The sequence below is a fragment of the Spironucleus salmonicida genome, chromosome 3, assembly GCF_000497125.1.
Source record: "Spironucleus salmonicida strain ATCC 50377 chromosome 3, whole genome shotgun sequence".
Classification (NCBI taxonomy): domain Eukaryota; phylum Fornicata; order Diplomonadida; family Hexamitidae; genus Spironucleus; species Spironucleus salmonicida.
In genome coordinates this window covers 54071-71082 of record NC_090598.1, presented here as the reverse complement: position 1 = coordinate 71082, position 17012 = coordinate 54071, and the positions used below count along the sequence as shown (strand labels likewise).

Below are 17012 nucleotides of genomic sequence, written 5' to 3'. Positions count from 1 at the left end.
TTATCATTCAGATTTAGGGAGCATTGCTAAAAATTATCCTCTTTGACTTCCTCGTAAAAGCTTACTAATTTTCAATTCCCAATTGTCAAAACTACCCATTTAGTGAATAAAAATTTCTTTAAATACTAGGAAGCTACTTTTATTTCCTCGAATCCAATGAACCAACGGAATGCAAAATTAATACTACATTAAGTTCTCATAAATTTCTAAACCTATTATATTTGTAGAATGTTCTAATTAGAAAGGTAATGTTTTACAGGCAAAGTTCTATAATTCGTAGGATATTTATAATTGAGGTTTTGAAGATAAAGATGATTTTACACTGGCAATACTTGTAAAATCTTCAAACTTTATTTTATTAACAGTATCTGATGGTAATATTTTCTACGTTATTCCGAGTATATTTTTAGGAACGCCATAATTTTATGATATGTTTAAGTCTTAAATTCTGATAGATTTTTATGTATAAACTATAGGTAAAACCTTTTAAATTGAAGATTTAAATACAAATGGGAGATCTTAAATTAAAAATTGTCCTTAATTAAAGGTAATGGCTGCTATTTTATTAACTTAATACGGTTATAAGATATAATTTTTATCATTAATTATTAATCTATTAGTTTATTAATTATAAGAAAAAATTTAAGGCAAGCATTAATACTTAGGTATTGATAAAATAAAGGCATCTGAAGTAAACTATGATATGAGTTTCATTATTTACAAGATTATATAATTATATATAATTATTAAATTATCAATAAATGAACAATACTTAACAAGTGATTAAATTTAAGGATGAGGCTGCTATCTAGAAGTTCCTCCAAAAAATTGAAGTTTATTAAAAAAATTAGTCTGCTTAACTATTATAAATAATAAATTTTTAAATAGTCGGATTAGAACTTTAAATATTTCTTGAAGATTCATCATCATATATTTCGTTAGAGTAATTAATTTAACTATTTAAAATAGAGAATATTTATTTTAAGGAAGGATAAATTTTATATATTTTTTAATAAATTTTATCAGCAATCTGTTCAATGCACAAGTAATAGCTAATACATCGTGCGTTGTATCCAGAAAATATATTTTTTGATTAAAATTTTAATGTCAAAATAGGAATTTTTTCGTAACTTTTTTGTGGGAGGTAACAAAGCGTGTATGACTCTCCAGAATTTCTTACCAATAAATAATATAATTAAAAATCTGATATTTTTGCCATTGGCTGTATTTTATATTATATTTCTTCGTTTTAATAGCCTTTTCCCATATCCTAAAAAACCATTGTTACAGGAATACTTTTTAGCTCAGTTTAACCGATTCCTACATTTTATAGTGCCAATTTGTATAAAATTATTAAGGCAATGTTAAATAGAGACTATAAGCCTCGACCTGAACCCTTAAAATTGATAAATAATACTATATTCTCTGGGTTTGATTTAAAAAAAGAAAAATAAGATTTATTACAAGTATATTATAGACTAAAAAATAATAAGATAATAGAAATAATTTAACTAAACATTAATAATAATGATCTGAAAAAATTACTGGATATTTTACTAGGTAATGATTTAGAACTCGAATTAAGAATAAGTATTGTTGAGACAGAATTAAAAATAAAATTAGAAGATAAATATTAGCTAATATATAATACTATCATTAATAAAATTTCGAATTCAGAAGCATTATTGTGTTAATTTATTGATGATGATATCTAAGATATATTAATATAGATAATTTAGAACATAATCTCATTTAAGAAGTGATTACGCAATAAATGATATTCCATTTATCTATAGTTATATTTTGCTAGTTTGATTTAAGGTATATTTATATGCAAACAATCTATGTTTTTTTTCTCTTTAAACTTACAACCGTTCTTAAACTATTGGGGTTATCTCTGTTTCTTCTATAAGGTTAAGAAATTGTCCAAAGTTTTAATATTTCCCTCTTATTTATCCGATGGAAGGTAATAATGGTTACTCTTAAACGGGAATTTATTTCAGTTTGTTCGTTGATAAATCTACTCCCCATTTAGAAGGTACATTATGTTTACGTTAAGGACAGTGTGAGTTTTTTATTGATTAATATAGTTCATTAGAAATAGGAATATATTCTTTCATATTATAATCATAAATTATATATCTAAATATTAATATTTATAATAGACCGCCAAAATGTCTGATGAAGAAATACCTATTATAGATTTGAATACTGTAGATAAAAAAGCACCGACTTAGCAATCTTTGTCAGAATAAATCAAAAAAGCATTATTGGCTGATGCTCATGCCCAGCGTTCTCATAGAGAATTAGATAAATATTTATCAGATTAAAAAATGTTTCCAGTTATTACTTAGATGATAGAATCCTTGTAGGATTTACCAGATAATCCATTCAATGTAATGGCATAGCGTTTGCGCAATTTTAAAGCAACGGAAAACGATTCCAATAACGTTTTAGGGAAAACTCCGGAATAAATCTTATAAAAAGACTCTTTTTTCTCCTGTCTTAACTAAGAAATATAAAAATAGGTGTTATCATCTTTAGAAATTGTAACTTATGAGCCAAATTAAGTTATAGCTAATAAAAATTCATCAGCAGATAAAGCTTATATAATTACTAAAGGATCATTTTTTGTTAATAATATTTAAGTTACTGCGGGCCATGTTGCTTGCTAATATTCTCTTTTATAATAGGAAACTGTTCACCCTTATGAAATTATTGCTGGTCCATTAGGTGCTGAAACTTAATATTTAACCAAAGAAAATAGCATAAAATTTATTTATGAAAACCAATTGTAAACGTTATCCTAGGGGGCTGGTTATTTCCACCAATATGTTAAGAAATATTTTATCTCATTAACTGATGAAGAAATAGATTTGCTTTCTTAGTTAGCTTAATATTGTTCGTTCTCACCAGGAGAGTATATTGCTAAATAAACATAACTTCTGAATTCAATTTATGTGGTTCTAGAAGTTTTTGATAGAGAAAAAGTAGATGAATTTGTAAGCCTTACGACTAGTAATAAAATTTAAGAATTAGAGAAACATAAAAGAGATATTAAAGAAAACCATGTTTTGGAGGGTATGATTATTGGAGCATAGGGTGTTTTGATTGGGAAGGAAGAAAGAAGAGATTTCTGGTGTTAAGGTGTAGTAGAATGCTTAAGGATTGATGCGGATGAATTGAAAAAAAGAAATGAGTTATATGTTAAGTTAGGAAAAAGTCTTGCCGTTGAGTGAAAAACATAATATATTTAATATATGTTATTTACTCTAGTTACTTTTCAGTTTAATATGTCTGAATAAATTGAAATATCTAATTAGGCTTTGAATGTATTGGTATAATTTTAAAAATAGCATAACTAGCAATTACAATGTCATGTAGATGAAAAACTTAACGTCAATGTAAAATTATAAAATTAAATATAATTTTTATTGGATTAGAAATATCTACTCGTATAAATGGCTTTAGCTAGGTAAAAAACAGCAGGATAAGAATTTAATAGTGAATATCTTAATTAGTTGCAGATGTTGTAATCTTAATTAAAATAGTTTTAAAAATGATTCTTATATTTTATAAATTATATAAATTATTTATATATTAAATGAAAACAGATCATTAGTTGTATGATGGATTAATAAAACTCAATTTTGAATAACTAAGCATTGATATATAAATTTCTCATATTTAATTGATAGTATAATTCATTTAAAATCATCAAATTATTGAATTTCCATCAATTATTACAGATACTTAAGAAAACTAAGCTGAAATTCCAATTTCAATCATTTAACCTTTATTAAAAGGAGAATATCTAATACAATTATAGATAAATTTCTTAGTTATTGATATAGATAAAGTTATAGTGATAAAAAAGCTTAATGATATTATTATGTTATAAGAACTTGACTAGGAAGGAATTTTCCCAAAGCTTAAAGTAAAATACATTGTAGATTTATAAGAAAATTACGATAGAATATAGTTTTTATAGCTTTAAAATTTGTTTATAGATTGTAATTATGTTCTAGAGCTGGATGACTTATGGGTGTAATTATAAACGCCTTATTTATCAATTTCTAGAAAATTTTTAAATAGATAATTAACTAATGGATTATGTTTACCTTAATGCTATGAATTTATAGTTAAAGTATAGCAAAAAATTTAAATTTTAGATCATGTAGAATTCATTACTATTTAATAAATTTAATTTGAAAGTACTAGTACCTTAGAAAAAGGCCATCAGATTGAGTTATTATTAATTGATTATCTAGATCAACATGTTTATAAGTAAATAGTAGCTTTATAGAATTTTGTTAAATAGTCTACTGATTTAAAATAATTTATTGACATCATACCACCTGACTACTTCTAAAGATAGTTTAATCTAAATGATATTAATTTACCTCAATTCAAACCAGATTAATTATTAAAAGTATAGAAAGGCTAAGATGAATCAAACTTTAAATCAATCATTAGTTTTGTTTGCACCATCACCAAGCCAATGTTATCTTTTAGAGAAAGATATGATTCATCTAGTTAATATTACTAGGATATATTAGGAGAATTTTAAGGAATTTTAGGCTTTAAAGTTAATGGTTAGGTAGGATTCTATGGAATTTCTTAAAATATACTTAAGATTTCACAAATTACATAAAAAGTTGTTATGTAAGGCTTAAATAATTATATCATTAAAATTAATCAAAATAAAGATACAAAAATAGCATCAGTATTCCTAAATGATAATTATTTTTATTTTCCACCAACAGTATTATATTTAGTAAAAGGTGGGTTGTAAGATATTATTGATACATCTCCGATATTTCATGTGATTATATTTTAAGATGGCAAAGAAGTTAATATCTAATTAAATTTAAAATTATTTAAAAATTAAATTTTATCTAATTTATTAGAAAATAAGTAAACTGACATTATTATAAATGGTGTTTCTATCAGTGTTTCAGGATTCTAATCGAAGTAGCAAAATAAGGTGTCGAAAATCTAGCCACTATTTTCTAGTAGGTTAAATATACGATCAACAAGCTAGCTAATCGATTTGCCATTATTTGATGAAGGACATTCAGACAATACATCGTTTTCACTTTCATTGGCTAGTGGGAGGTCACTAAATTTGTCATCATAATAATAAACAATATCAGTACTTACTTTTGATTTTTGCTTGGAAAAAATTAAATTTCACGAATTAGCTACTCATTATTCTGCTAAAATTACGATTGTTAGTGACTAACATGAATATTATTTCGAACACTCAATTAATACGATTGAAGATACTAATTTTAAAATAAGTCTTTAAATACCTATATTATGGTTAGATGCAAATGTTGTATTTTAACTGATTATTTTGTAGTTTAATGAGGATAATTTTATTTTCGTAGACCGTAAAGTACTTTTGTCTAATTTAAACATTTTGTAAAAAATTTAATAAAATATATTAAAACTTATGACGCGTGGATAATTTTGTACTAATGATACAATGGTATCTTTTTTATTAGAAATCAAATAGAATTCCAACTAAATGTAGTACTTGTATATTAATAATTTAGATATTGATTCTGACTTAGATAATTTATTTGAATCTAAACAAAAGATTTGGGTAGAAGTTTAAACATCTAGCTTTTCAATAAAGTAGTTATATACAACTGGATAATCGTTTAATATTTCATTGCCATATTATTAAGATAATAATGATGTTTTGTTAAAAATTTTGTTGGAAATTGATGTTTTTGATGTTAAATAATATTTACATATTTAAAGTATTACTGTTTATGATATCGGTAATTTTGGTTTATAAGGCTAGTTTTTCAATTTTATTTTGTAGGATTATATATCTGAAATAGCTGCTAAAACACTTGAAACAATTAACCAGATCAGAGACCCTTAAATTATTAAAAACTTATCCGAATAACTTCCTATAAATTTTTGGTAGTAGTAGTTTAACATACCATAAGTGGACAATAATAATATCATTGTAACACCAGGATTATTAGGTTAAACAAAAATTAATTTACCTAATTTTACAAGTAAAATTAAATTTTTATTGAAAATATCTGAGAAAGGGTTTTATCACAGTAGGTATTATATAAATAGTGTAGAATTTTTAACATAAATTAAAAATAATTAAGAGAAAATTTGTATTCTATCTAATTTGTATACTAATTATTTCATTATTGCCCAAAAATAATCAAATTCATTAGATTTTATGGACAAAATTCTTAACTATTCAAGATAGTATAATTATAATGTTTATCCGATTACCCAAAAAGATGTCTATATTAATTTTATTAATAAAAATAAATTTGACATTTTAAATTGTATACCGTTAATACTTGATTACTCGTGGCTAGGTGAATGTTAATATTCTATAGTTTAAAATTACTAAAACTTAGGATCTTATAAGATAAAATTTTAGGATTATTTAGGTTAAATTTAATAAGCATCTTCTAATACATTAGATTATGAAATACCTAATATTGAACCTTAATTTAAGGTAGCTGTTAGTATTAATGTTAAACTTGGTGTGATTGATGAAGATGTTAATGATGAAGGTTAGTTTGACGATAGTACTAGTATTAAACATTTAGATGAAGGTACATTTTTCAATATTTCTATATTTGGAAAAAATACTGAAAAGGTGGCATAAATAGAAACAAATATTATATGTATTGATGAATAGGTTGTTTGTTAGCAAGAAATTGTACCTTAATTATCTCATAAAAGAGCTTTTATAGCTCCAAATTATTTTAAAAAATATCCTGAAGGCAAAAAAAGAATTATACCAGTTACCTTAAAAAATAATTATAATGTACCAAAATAGATCAAATAAAGGAATATTATTAAAACTAAGCAAGATCTACATGAAGAACTTGTTTTGAAAGGAAACATATTTTTAGAAACATTTGCTAAGAAAAAGTAAGGATTTTAAACATAAAAGTTTTATAATCTTAAAGAAATATTTAAGTGATTCAATGAATATATTCAGAATTTATTATTTTCTCAACTGATTTATAATTTTCACAATCAATAATAAAGTAAAAGTCATGCTTATAGTAGATTTAATCTTAGTTAAGAATCTCAAAATTTTTAAATATAAGCAGGACATTAGCCAAAGTAAATTTTTTACAATTAAATATAAATCCTCCATTCATTCCTGAGCTTATTAAAATTTATTTAATATCCTATTATTAATTATTAATGTCTTTAGTAGAATTCTGCACTATATTCAATTTAGATATTTAAGCAGGTTACTAACCATTTTATGTTTTTAGGATTTTATTTTGATCAAATCTCTATGTGTCTTCATCTGACTATTACAATCTTTATTTAGTTTGTAGAGAAACAACTGCCATAGCTCTAGAAAAAATATGTTAGTCAATAATAAAATTATCATAATATAAAGAATTAAATACTATTTAATCGTCAATTTAACATTTAATCTTAACTTCTTCATCGATATAAGTTGCGTTTATATCTTAAACTTAGTAAAACTTTATTACACTTTCGAATATATCTTGGTTTAATACTACTTTCGTAGTAGACTTGTTAAGAAGACCCAAAATATTACCGTTTAAGTTCTTAATATGATAAAGAACATAAATTTTCTATACAGAAGCAAAAATTAAAGCCTTAATATAATAACTTTCATCTTCGTATTTGCCAAAAACTGCATCAAAAACATATAAACCTATTGTTACTTTTAAAAATGGTTCTTCTTCATCCTCATTATTATAATTATAGCTGATAATATCAACCGCATGATTATTTATTACTATACTACTTTCCTTCATTTAAGGAGTGGTATAATTTATTGAGAATATGTATTTATATATTATTTATTAATGTAACAATATTCTCACTTACTTAATTCATCAGCAATTTTAATTCTCCTTTTGGCTGTCTCAATTTAACCTGGTACAGCAATAGATTTAGTAAGTTCTATAACTTTTCTACTCAATCTAGGTACAGATTTTGATAACTAGACTTGATCGTTTTCCACTACTTTTAATTAAGTACAGACTTATTCTATTTTTGTAATTTGATCAGAATCAAAATCTTATAAAAGGTTGAAAAATAAAGCCACCTCGTTGATTTAAAGTGTTTTGATTGATTCAATAGGTTCATTTTCTAGAAGAAGTTAGAAATCAAATGGTTAATGAAGAAACTATGTGAAAGGAAGATTTGTTATTCCTTAAGTAATTTAGTCTTTTGCCTATTGTTGAATGTTTGGTAGACCATATGGTTCTCTTATCTTTTCGTAGTGATCAAGAGCTAACTAAACGTCTTTTATAAATGTATAGAAGGTGTTATAATAGCTAGATAGAAGTCTAATCCGTATCATTGCAAAATCTAGAGGTATATAGTTAAATGTTGATAGAAACTCTGCAGTGTCATCTAAAGTTACTAAATAAGGAAGAAGTGAGGCCAATGGAAGCTATGATTTAACAGATGTAAGTTAAATTGTGGATTCAATTAATTTAACTAATTGGAGCTTGACATCATCCGTACGACAATCAATTTCAGCAAGATCAACAAGAGTCATTTTTGGAGTGGTTTTGAAAAGAAAATATTTAATAATTGTATTAAATAATAATGTATCTTTGATATAATCCTAAATGTTAGCTTATCAACTCTGAAAATTTTATAAAATCTTATATTAAAGGAAATAAATAATCCATTATATCGCTGATTATTTATAAAATTAGACTGGTTAGTGAGAGTAGTATTTCCCATTCTTATAAAATTTACTAGATTCGCAAAATTAATCATAATATTTTCTATATTGATTGTATAAATTTAAGAGTTTAACATTAATTAAAATTTTGTGACAATAAAGGATGTGTAATTAATAAATCACAATGAAGTAAACGGATAGTATTACTAACTTTTTAGTTTTAGAAACGTTAATTTTATATTATGTTATTATTTTATAGCACTAGTTAAACATTAATTTTTAATATAATTGTTATTATTTATTTACCTTCAATAGCAAAGAATATATTAAATTTAACTATATTATTTTACTTAATACGTAAAATTTAAATATTATACTGTTGTCAATAATTATACGAAGAATTGTTTACGTATTGATAGTAAAATGTTAATATGAATAATGATAATAGATAATTTTGATATTTAGTTAATATATATTTTTTATTTTTACTATCTACGAGAACTTAATAAAGTGATAATAAATAGAGAAACGTAATCGTGAATCAAGATGTATTATTGACAAATAGTATGTAAATCAATAGAATAAATTATTATATTTCATCGATTTATCGTATACTTGAATGTAATTATTAAAATTAATTATTTCATATCTTATGTGCCATATTTCACTCACCAAGTTGGGTAAGATTAACTATTTATAGCAGTTACATAAAAATATTCTAGTACGTAAGAGCAAATGGTAATTGAAATTATTTACTGACACAAAGTTATATAAACAACATTATATACAATGAAGTTAGGAATATAAAATTTCAAAATAATTTTATGTTGTTTTACTCTGTTTTTAATATATTTTTGCTTTTTCTTAATAAAAATATCTATAAGGTTTATATTATATCTTAATATAACAATGAATTAATTTTTTAACTATACTAATATTGTATAAAAATATTACTATAAACGAATATAATCTTTCTTATTATATAATTATTAATTTATTCTATTCCGCATTAAATGGAAAGTGTAAATAATGGCTGCGTAAATGAAGATCACTTAAAACAGTATTGTTAATAACTCCCTGATAAGTAATTGCTAAATATTGGATCAACAACATGTCCTACTATTGAAGAATATCATTAATCATCGAAATAAAGTGAAATTAATATGCCCAGCACACAAGTGTTATAATAAATTGAGCCATAGTTTACTAGTTATTAGACTTTCTCTGATTAAGACTAATAAGATATCACTACTCATGACTCAATAGGCCTTAAATCTCCTGTTCCATATATTCATCCAAACTAATAAATCTAATTTTAACCAGATTAAAATGTTTAAAATAATTCCATAAAACCTTCAACAATCCAATAAATCTAACTGAAATCATTTCATTAAACTCATTAAATCCAAATTTCGGAATTAATGAAATTAAACAAGATTCGTGCAGCTTAGCTTAAAAAATAAGGATTTTAACGGGAACAAGAGATTGCAGAATGGGAGCGTTTAGATGCTGAAAATAATATTCATTAACTTTAAAATAAACGCTTAAATCAGTTGATAGAAAGAGAAAAATAGTTAGAAAAACTTCGCCTACAGGCAATTGAAAGGAAGGAAAAATTAACGAAAATTAAATAGATTAGGATTCCAGAGATTACTCTTGAAAACTTACGAAAACCAAACCCAAAAATATAACTGGCTAATAAGTTCTTTCCAAAACCTCTCAATCGGATGTAGATTTGCAAAGAAAACGATGAAATATTTTACGGTAAAACTGTTATTTAGAATAAAATAAATTAAGAGCGTAAGGACTATATAGGTATTAAAAATAGAGAGAGAAAAACCAAATTATAGGTGTTTTCTTTAGAGTGAAAAGTAGTATTGTTAATTATAGAAAATCTGCTCAGTTTGGAGTCATATTAATGGATTTGGAGTTTAGTTGAGGATTTTCTATACTGTATTTTAAGTATAAATTAAATAATCGAAAAAATAATAATTTTTAAAACAGTGATTATTATATATAAAATATAAATAGATATTGATGAATCAATTGCCATATTTTGTTGCATAAAATGATCTCGATTTTAACTAAAGGATTTAAAGATCATCTATATATTTGGCGGATCTTAATGAGTAAGAATAAAAAATGTTTTTAATTAGCAATTTAAGATCATATATAATTGATTAACCATTATTGTGGGTTGATCAATTAAATGCTGCGTTCTCTGTAATTACAGTATGTGTTCCAAAAGGGTCATAACTTTTACACTTAAGTAATATTTAATTTTAGTTTATATTTGAATGTGAATAAGAACTAGTTAGTGTAAATATTGCTTAGTTAGTTGAATTTAACAAGTCTCACTGTATTATTACAGATTAAAAGTAGGTGTAACATGCTGAACTAATGGAAATATTGCAAAAAACTTACATTAACCCTATAAATATTTCTATGTTCTAGTCAAGTTTTAACAAATATGTGGCTTAGCATAAGAATGGACTTAGCAATATTATCAGAGAATAATATGCAGAAAATTGCAAATATCATTGCCAGTTAGCAATTTAATAGGCTAAAAAGGATATATATTATGATCTATAATCATTAGCCATCAAAAGTAAAAGAATCGAATAATTAGAATAATATATATAAAAGTAGCAATGAATTAGAATGAAATTATAATTTAAGAGATCTAGCATGGTCGAATCGAAAGAAAAACTACCTAATAATTATTGCAAATAATACTTTGAATAGGGGTTTTGTAAATTTGGTTAAGATTGCAAGTTTTAACATTTATAATAAGGTGGATTTTAAAAATAAAGTAGATGCAAAAATTGCGGATCTTTTATTACGATTTTGTTGATATCTTGTAATTGTTAGGTATGTAAAGATTGCCAGTTAGAATTATATAAGCAAAAAAATTTAAAATGTATAAGATGTGAGAGAATGTCAAACGGTTTGTTTAAGTGAGATTGCAAATTATAGTTTTCTAGATAAATATATAATAAAAATATTCCGGATAATAAATATTTCCTACTGTAATTATGTTTTCTCGTTTTTATAGTCCTAATTATATAGATAATAATTAAATCATAATGTAATTTGATAATAATATATCCTTATAATAATTAAAATATTTTATAATTAATAAAAATTACAAAATGGAAGGTCATCAGGATTATTTAAGCACGTATACTCCAAGTATTACATCTTATGGCAGAAACAAAACCTCTTTAACAAGTAGGGATTATAATTATCTATCTAAAGATTCAATATAATCAAAATCAATATATTATTTTGATAATAAATCTATAAAATTTTTGAGCAAGCGAGAATATATTAGATTATAGGATATTAAGTATGTTTAATTGTTAAAATTTGGTGAAGATTTTGAAATAAGTAGCGACTGATAAAACCATTTGTTGTTTACTGTAACAAATTAATTTGATATTATGATACAATACAAATATTGATTACAAAAATGTCGGCAACTGACGTAATTATTGCGGATATACTTGTTCCATCGCCCGCATAATACACTCCGAACAGTACATTTACAAAAAATCACGCACCTGACTTTTCGATTTCTTCTAGACATGCGATTTTAAGATCTTATTAAAATTAAATTTGCCCAGGTTCTTATAATCCTACTCATATGATAACTGATAAGTAGTCACCATCTTTTTCACATAGAGGTAGAACTTCGACATATAATTATGTACCTGAATATAAGAACTAAATTCCAGGCCCTGGCGCTCATACTGCGTTCCCAGCACATGGTAGAGCTTTAAATACTGCTCCATCTTATAGCTTTAGTGGAAAATATACAATAAAATAAGAATAAACACCGGGACCTAATAAGTATGATCCTAAGCAAATATATCGTGATTCTGAGTCATTTTCAATGCGGGGAAAACACGGAGACCTATACAATGGTGCATCCACAACAGGTATCATTGCAGCAGGTGATTATAATCCTAATAAATAAGTAATTAGCTAATAAAATCCTCAGTTTTCTATTAGAGGAAAATTCTATATTAAAGAGGAACATTGCTCACCAGGGCCTTAAAAGTATAGTAGCCAATAAAGTTCAATTAAGAAAAATGGTGGCTCGACCATGAGTGCAAGATATAATAGAGGTTGGAGAATTTTCTGATTTAATAATTTTAGTATAATTATCATGTATTTAATAACAAGTAATTTTTAAATGGATAATAAAATTATATCTTTAGCCGAAAGGATTCAAAATTAGTAATTTTTCTTCATCTAAGTCACTGAAAAATTCATTATTCTCTCGTATTCAATTTACTAGGGATTTTTTCCATTATAGCCAAAAAGAGTCAACATATTTAATGATTATAAAAGAATAATTCTTGATTTTGCAGATTAAGAAACTGAAACTTTATTTACATAATTTAAAATAGATGAAATAACAGATTAGAACTTAATAGAAGTAATGAATTTGATTTTCATGCAAAATCATGATGAACTTGATGAGTATGTTATAGGGGATGGTTAGTACGAGGTTCCAGTTGTGCAGTAAGACCTCATTGCTTTTATTAATTATTGTGATACTGAATTAAATTAAATGTGATTTAAAATTATTTCACTATTAAGTTTGGTTAAGAGCTACAATTTCATTTTCTATTTAAATGATTTAATTTATGATTAGTGTATTCTCAAGCTAAATTTCTATAGATAGATATTTTAAAAATTGATTTTTTGCATGCAACTCGTCTTACTAATAATTCATTTGTGGTTATTTAGTTATTATAGCAAATAATATGATAACAACTAAAAATGAAACCTAAAAATTAAATAAAAATTTAGTATAAAAATGAGATGACCACACTAATTGATAGTCTTACTGAAATTAAATATGAGGATTAACTTAAAATTGAGTTTATAGATGCTTAGGAATGCAGATTGGAGAAGATTAATACAAAACCATTCTAAAATTTGTAAGTTTTGCTTTTAAATCATAACCAACTAACTAATTTTCCAAACTTATCTAGGAATAAGCGTTTAAAATACCTTTAAATCCATTCAAATAATTTTTAGATAATTCCTGTTAATAGAATCCCACCAAATTTATAAGAAGCAAGAATTGATGATTTAGGCTATAGATTATACCCTTTAATGCGTATTGCAAACATAATAAGGTATTAAGGTTATGGGAAATGGGCGTAATAACCATCATTGGAATGTATCCAAGTCATAAAGGGGTAATATTATAAAGATCTAGAATGTTAAGATTTTACAAATTAATTAGATATTGATATAGAGCAAACACACATACTTGAAAAAGTATAATTACTGTTACAAGATTAGCAAGACTAGTTGTACTAAGCTTTGAAAAATGATATGTTATGTACTGAAAGCAAAAATTTATCTAAATATTATAAAAATACAGAATCAAATCGTAACACTAGTAAATCCACATAATTATCTAATCTAAGTAATTAATCAACACTATAGGAGTTAGTTGATTCTAAAAATATTTAACTTCAAAAACCAAAATTGCTTTAAAATATAACATAACTTTAAATGAATTAACAGTTTAATCCCATTAGACCAATTGAAATATCGTCAGAGTATTCACCAATTTTATCCGATAAAAGTAAGTCGTTAATTTTGAGAGCAAAGAAGCCTATAAAAGAAGAAATAATCTCACACTAGTCATCAATTAAGTCATTTAAATCCACTGATTTAGATTTTTAAATTAATGATGATATATGTGCACCATAGGTTAGTTTGAGCAAAAAGGCATCCTTCTTGTAAAATTTAAGCTTCTTGAAAGTTGTAGATTGAACAGTTTCACTTGTTCAGAGTAAGTTCTTTTTAAATGCGCTCAAATTATTTTTATAGAAATCCAAAATTACTTATCAATTGAGGTATTTTTTCAGTAATTTGAATATTTAGAGCAAGTGAGTTTATTTTAGTCTAGAGTTCTTAAAATGATTATTAAGAATTTGTATTCAGATCTAATTAATGTTAAATCTGGAGCTAAATTTTGTTAATTTACTTATTTTATTTTTTAATTGTGTCTTCGTAAATTTGCATAGCCTCAGTTATTCTTTCATCCGCGCTGGAAGTATTTTAAACTTAAGCAAATGCTTAATTAGTAAAAAATTAAATATCTTCTATTTATGAAATGCATTTTGATAGCTCATTTTTCAATAATGACGATGATTCAGTTAGGTTTTGCAGTTATGATGATTAATTTATTAGAATAGCTCTAAATTCATTTAGCTATATATTTTACATTTCTGTAGTTGTCTCTACAAAATTTTATATTGTATAATTTGTGTTCACAAGAGCTCCGTCTAGTATTGTTTCTTTCTTTTATAAATCGTCAATCTTTATTTTGCAACGTTCTATATCTAAAACTAAACCAGATATATCTTATTCACTTTTTTCAGCTTAAATTTCTATCTTTTTAATATCCTTATACTTTTTTGTTATATCTTCTTTAAGTATAATAAGATCTTTAATCTCGTTCTTAATTTATCTCTTAGCAGATTGTATAACTACCTATACAGAATTAACCTATGTTTAAAATGCTTATTTCTGATGTTAGTTATTAGTTTAAATATCATCAATCATTTTTCTTTAACTTTAAATTACACTAGACTATAATCGTTAATGTTACTTTATTTCTTTAATATCTTTAAAGTCAAATCGACTGCTCTCTCCTATAATCTCATTTTCAGAGATAGAAAAATTTTTAAGATTGGTAATTTCATCATTAATTGATTAAATATCACTAGTTAAATTGATTAATTTTTTGTCATATAAGTTGCTTTATTCCTTCTAGGAAATTAATTGTTATTTAACTGCTTCTACGTTATGCTAATATGGTAAGATATCGCTTTATACTCGTGTAGAGATCATTTGATTAAAATTATCAATTGAAAAACTATCTTTTGTTGAATTTAATTACTAAACCATATCACTATATTATAAAATTTACTTATTTAATACTTATTATTAATCAAATTATAATTATTTATTCTCAATTTAAAATTAGTTAATTTTGTCTGTCTATTAGTTGTGTTGCTTTATTAAGTGATCATTTTATGCTTAAATCAATTACATTTTTATCTCATATTTTTCTAGCGCATCCTAGTAGCTTTCAATTTTTATTTATAGTTAATGTATTTAAGAAGTTTAGACAAAATTATTAAAATCATCTATATAATCCTTATTCATTCTAAATAAAGTATCAGCTTATTTTTGCAATTTAGTTATACTATTTGATTATTATTATTTTTCAACTTATAATTCTTAGATGTACGTTTTATTTGCAAATAAAGATTATTCTTACTCTTTTTAAGCTGATTTTACCTATTTCAAATCTAACTCACATTTTTATTAAATATTTTTTAGAAGTTCTGTAATTTCTTATCTCTATGTTTATTCTTACAAATATGACGACTATTACTTACTTTATAACTCATTTAAAAATTCTTATTATTGCTCTACTTTTTAATTATAAAAAGTTAAAAATTCTTCTTACGATCTTTGGTTGATATTGATTTAATCCGTAAGTTCATTGTATTATTCCCTGAGTTTTTATTGAAATAGATCCTTCATTATTTCCGATTTTTATCCTAAGCTATCTCTAATGAACTTAACCTATTCTTATAAAGTAAAAACTTAAACAGAGAATTACTTGACTTTTACTTTCAGTTCATCAACTTCAGAATTTTGATAACCAGATTAAGTTCTAAGCTTAGATTTATCAATATATTTCTCTTTATTTCCACTTATATATTCAGCAAATAAACCAGACTTTTAAAGTACACGTTTTATAATTCTAAGATCAACAGACTACTTGTATGTTGATTATATATATCTTTTGTCTCTTTGTTTGATTAATTTTTCACATTTCTGTAAATGTTCCATAATATTTATAATATCCATAAATATATTCTTAACTTAGTTATTGGTAGCATCGCTAGACAATTAATTAAGTTTTATCTGGCTCTCAAACTCTCTTTCTAACAGTTTCAGTTATTTTTTGATAGACGAAATTTCTTAATTTGCTCCTGTTTTAAATCTAAGTGACTCTTCTAAAATCTTGAAATTTTCAACATAAAGAGACTGATTTTATACATTCTAAGTTTGCTCATACTATGGAACTTATGACTACAAATGTTTAAGAGAGAGATCATTTGTTAAATCAATGATATGGTCTTTAACAGTCATTATTTCCATCTCATCAATATTTTTAGATGTGTGGATCAATGATTATTCTAAAGATAGCACAGATTTTTATAATAATTTTGGCTTTGGTTATTTAATCATTTTGAATATTAATATAATTTTGAAT

The 17012-nt window shown here is 24.4% G+C and overlaps 12 protein-coding genes across 12 annotated transcripts; 8 read left to right on the top strand and 4 right to left on the bottom strand. All coding sequences in view use genetic code 6, as the record gives it.

Annotated features, from left to right (window-relative positions):
• Positions 1 to 3: 3 nt before the first annotated feature.
• On the bottom strand, positions 4 to 714 carry SS50377_22255 (uncharacterized protein; the record flags this gene model as incomplete). Its single annotated transcript, XM_067906145.1, has 1 exon — positions 4 to 714. One exon carries the CDS (start codon positions 712 to 714, stop codon positions 4 to 6), a length of 711 nt encoding a protein of 236 aa, XP_067765413.1.
• Positions 715 to 761: 47 nt separating this feature from the next.
• Positions 762 to 1763, top strand: SS50377_22254 (Kinase, NEK; the record flags this gene model as incomplete). Its single annotated transcript, XM_067906144.1, has 1 exon — positions 762 to 1763. The coding sequence occupies one exon, from the start codon at positions 762 to 764 to the stop codon at positions 1761 to 1763; it is 1002 nt and encodes a 333-aa protein (XP_067765412.1).
• Positions 1764 to 2174: 411 nt separating this feature from the next.
• On the top strand, positions 2175 to 3239 carry SS50377_22253 (Transcription factor, CAP family protein; the record flags this gene model as incomplete). The annotated part of the gene is made up of 1 exon (XM_067906143.1): positions 2175 to 3239. One exon carries the CDS (start codon positions 2175 to 2177, stop codon positions 3237 to 3239), a length of 1065 nt encoding a protein of 354 aa, XP_067765411.1.
• A 365-nt stretch (positions 3240 to 3604) lies between these two features.
• Positions 3605 to 6979, top strand: SS50377_22252 (uncharacterized protein; the record flags this gene model as incomplete). The annotated part of the gene is made up of 1 exon (XM_067906142.1): positions 3605 to 6979. The coding sequence occupies one exon, from the start codon at positions 3605 to 3607 to the stop codon at positions 6977 to 6979; it is 3375 nt and encodes a 1124-aa protein (XP_067765410.1).
• Position 6980: 1 nt separating this feature from the next.
• SS50377_22251 (uncharacterized protein) lies at positions 6981 to 7802 on the bottom strand (the record flags this gene model as incomplete). Its single annotated transcript, XM_067906141.1, has 1 exon — positions 6981 to 7802. One exon carries the CDS (start codon positions 7800 to 7802, stop codon positions 6981 to 6983), a length of 822 nt encoding a protein of 273 aa, XP_067765409.1.
• Positions 7803 to 7867: 65 nt separating this feature from the next.
• SS50377_22250 (uncharacterized protein) lies at positions 7868 to 8554 on the bottom strand (the record flags this gene model as incomplete). The annotated part of the gene is made up of 1 exon (XM_067906140.1): positions 7868 to 8554. One exon carries the CDS (start codon positions 8552 to 8554, stop codon positions 7868 to 7870), a length of 687 nt encoding a protein of 228 aa, XP_067765408.1.
• Positions 8555 to 9699: 1145 nt separating this feature from the next.
• On the top strand, positions 9700 to 10554 carry SS50377_22249 (uncharacterized protein; the record flags this gene model as incomplete). Its single annotated transcript, XM_067906139.1, has 1 exon — positions 9700 to 10554. One exon carries the CDS (start codon positions 9700 to 9702, stop codon positions 10552 to 10554), a length of 855 nt encoding a protein of 284 aa, XP_067765407.1.
• Positions 10555 to 10723: 169 nt separating this feature from the next.
• SS50377_22248 (uncharacterized protein) lies at positions 10724 to 11341 on the top strand (the record flags this gene model as incomplete). Its single annotated transcript, XM_067906138.1, has 1 exon — positions 10724 to 11341. One exon carries the CDS (start codon positions 10724 to 10726, stop codon positions 11339 to 11341), a length of 618 nt encoding a protein of 205 aa, XP_067765406.1.
• Positions 11342 to 12158: 817 nt separating this feature from the next.
• On the top strand, positions 12159 to 12833 carry SS50377_22247 (uncharacterized protein; the record flags this gene model as incomplete). Its single annotated transcript, XM_067906137.1, has 1 exon — positions 12159 to 12833. One exon carries the CDS (start codon positions 12159 to 12161, stop codon positions 12831 to 12833), a length of 675 nt encoding a protein of 224 aa, XP_067765405.1.
• Positions 12834 to 12884: 51 nt separating this feature from the next.
• Positions 12885 to 13271, top strand: SS50377_22246 (uncharacterized protein; the record flags this gene model as incomplete). The annotated part of the gene is made up of 1 exon (XM_067906136.1): positions 12885 to 13271. The coding sequence occupies one exon, from the start codon at positions 12885 to 12887 to the stop codon at positions 13269 to 13271; it is 387 nt and encodes a 128-aa protein (XP_067765404.1).
• A 206-nt stretch (positions 13272 to 13477) lies between these two features.
• On the top strand, positions 13478 to 14488 carry SS50377_22245 (uncharacterized protein; the record flags this gene model as incomplete). The annotated part of the gene is made up of 1 exon (XM_067906135.1): positions 13478 to 14488. The coding sequence occupies one exon, from the start codon at positions 13478 to 13480 to the stop codon at positions 14486 to 14488; it is 1011 nt and encodes a 336-aa protein (XP_067765403.1).
• Positions 14489 to 14494: 6 nt separating this feature from the next.
• SS50377_22244 (uncharacterized protein) lies at positions 14495 to 16987 on the bottom strand (the record flags this gene model as incomplete). Its single annotated transcript, XM_067906134.1, has 1 exon — positions 14495 to 16987. One exon carries the CDS (start codon positions 16985 to 16987, stop codon positions 14495 to 14497), a length of 2493 nt encoding a protein of 830 aa, XP_067765402.1.
• Between the last annotated feature and the right edge of the window lie 25 nt (positions 16988 to 17012).